At 42.0% G+C, this 1,938-nt stretch overlaps 1 protein-coding gene across 1 annotated transcript; it reads left to right on the forward strand.

Annotated features, from left to right (window-relative positions):
* Window positions 1–450: 450 nt before the first annotated feature.
* SMIM42 (small integral membrane protein 42) lies at window positions 451–1,029 on the forward strand. The gene is given in 2 exon segments (XM_061183812.1): window positions 451–502; window positions 800–1,029. Coding segments are annotated over 2 exon segments (282 nt in total).
* The last annotated feature ends 909 nt before the right edge of the window (window positions 1,030–1,938 follow it).

A 1,938-nucleotide genomic window follows, 5' to 3' on the forward strand; every position in this document is an offset into this window, starting at 1 on the left:
TGGTAATTTCAATGTATGTAGAAGGAATATTTAATAAAATTATATTATAAATGGAGGAGGTAAAGGGACTTAAAGGGAGGTGAGTTTCTACACGTCTCCCACTGACATAATGTGAACAATAGTTCTTCATGATGATGGAATCATTCTGTGTCTTGATTTCAGCATGGTTACCAGAATTTACTTGTATGATAAAATGCCGTATAACTATATGCACACATTTGTTTCAGTGTCCATCTACTGGTTTTGATTTTGTACTGTAGTTACACAAGATTAGCCACTGGGGGACACTGGGTGAAGGATACGTGGAACTTCTCTGTATTATCTTTGTAACTTCCTATATATGTAAAATAACTTCAAAATGAAAAATTTTTTAATAAATAAATAAAAGAGGATTGAAGGGATAACTTCTCAGGCAATTAGGGAACTCTCTTTTCAATCTGGAGGCCAGACATGAAGGGAGGTGGTGCCCAGAAGATGGAAGTTTCTGGACTGGAACCTTCAGGTCAGACCCTAGCCTTATCCTCAAGTGACACCACAAAGCCTCAGAAGCCCCACCTACCACTCAGAGGTTTTGCCAATTGAACTATCATCTCAGGACTGTATTTGCATTGGAAGCAGTTGTTCAACCTTGCTGAGCAAACTACTCTGCCTGCTCAGTTACATCGGAAGGAAAATGACCCCATGTGAGGAAGAGGATCGATAGTTTGACACTCATTCCTAGGCTATAACAAAGAGCAAGACCAATTCTCTTGGTGTCTTCTTGGCTGTGTGGGCAGTCTGCTTCTACCATATATCTCAGCTCTCTTTGAGAAATCTATTTCTTCCCCACAACTTCCAGCCTTCTTGTGGGACAAGGGTACACTCACCACTGCCATATCTGATCCTGCTTACCTAGTAAAAGTTCTCTTCTTCATTTCACTCCTGATGACTCTGGCCACTCTACTCATCCTGGTCTGGAAAGTAACCTAAGACAAAGGCAACAAGAACAGAGAACCAGACCAAAGAAAGGAGGCAGCACTGCTGGCATGAAGGTCTGCGGTTCTTGGTGGAGACTCCATTGAGGTGAAGACCTGGAGGCCCCAAAGGCAGGAGGTAGAGCCTGGGAAGGAAGAGCTGTTTTAGCCACCCTACCCCCCAATGCCGGAAGCTCCCCCCAGGCCTCATTTCCCTCCTCCGCCACCACCTCCGTTATAATTCACATTCACACTGCTGCTCTTTGGCTTCTCCAGCCTCCTGAGTTTAAATGTCTTCCCTCTGTGGAATCTTCCAGACTGAAATTTTAAATGGCTCTTGATTTCTGCATGAACAGAGGAAAGGACCAAACTCACGGAGAACTGAAAATTGATTACCAAGCTCAAATTTTCCTTTTTAAATTAGGTATGTGTTGACTCCTGGATATTGAAATTATTGGGAGCTCACAGCATCTCCAACTCGACAATAAAACCATACTGGAAGCTCAGTTCCAGAAGATTCTTGAAAGGGAAATAGCTCACCTACTCTGAATTCTAAGTAAAATTCTCCCTCTTCCTCACCTAATTCTGGGAACAAAGAGTATTTCCTCTTAAAAAAAGGTTTGAAGCACCAAATACTTTTCTCTCTTCTTCCCCATCCTCCAACTTTGTGGGTTGGTAAATTTTAAAGACAGCATATTCTAAAACCGTAATTTTGTTTGATTTTTAAAATCTTCTCTGAGTTTGGAACACATTAACTTCTTTTTCAAATGAAATCCAAACTAAAGCCACAGTGTTTTGAAAATCCATGCCCTCATCCAATTAGCCTTGGGTTACCCTGTGGAGCATTTGACATTTGCCTAGAAGGAATTAGTATTTTTCTAGGAGAAGAACCTCTATGTCCAACCCTACTGTTAACCCTTCCTCTTGGAAGCAACCTATCAGGTGGCCCCTTGTCTCTTCCCTCACATGCATTTGACTCTGGAGT

The sequence above is a fragment of the Eubalaena glacialis genome, chromosome 3, assembly GCF_028564815.1.
Source record: "Eubalaena glacialis isolate mEubGla1 chromosome 3, mEubGla1.1.hap2.+ XY, whole genome shotgun sequence".
Classification (NCBI taxonomy): Eukaryota; Metazoa; Chordata; class Mammalia; order Artiodactyla; family Balaenidae; genus Eubalaena; species Eubalaena glacialis.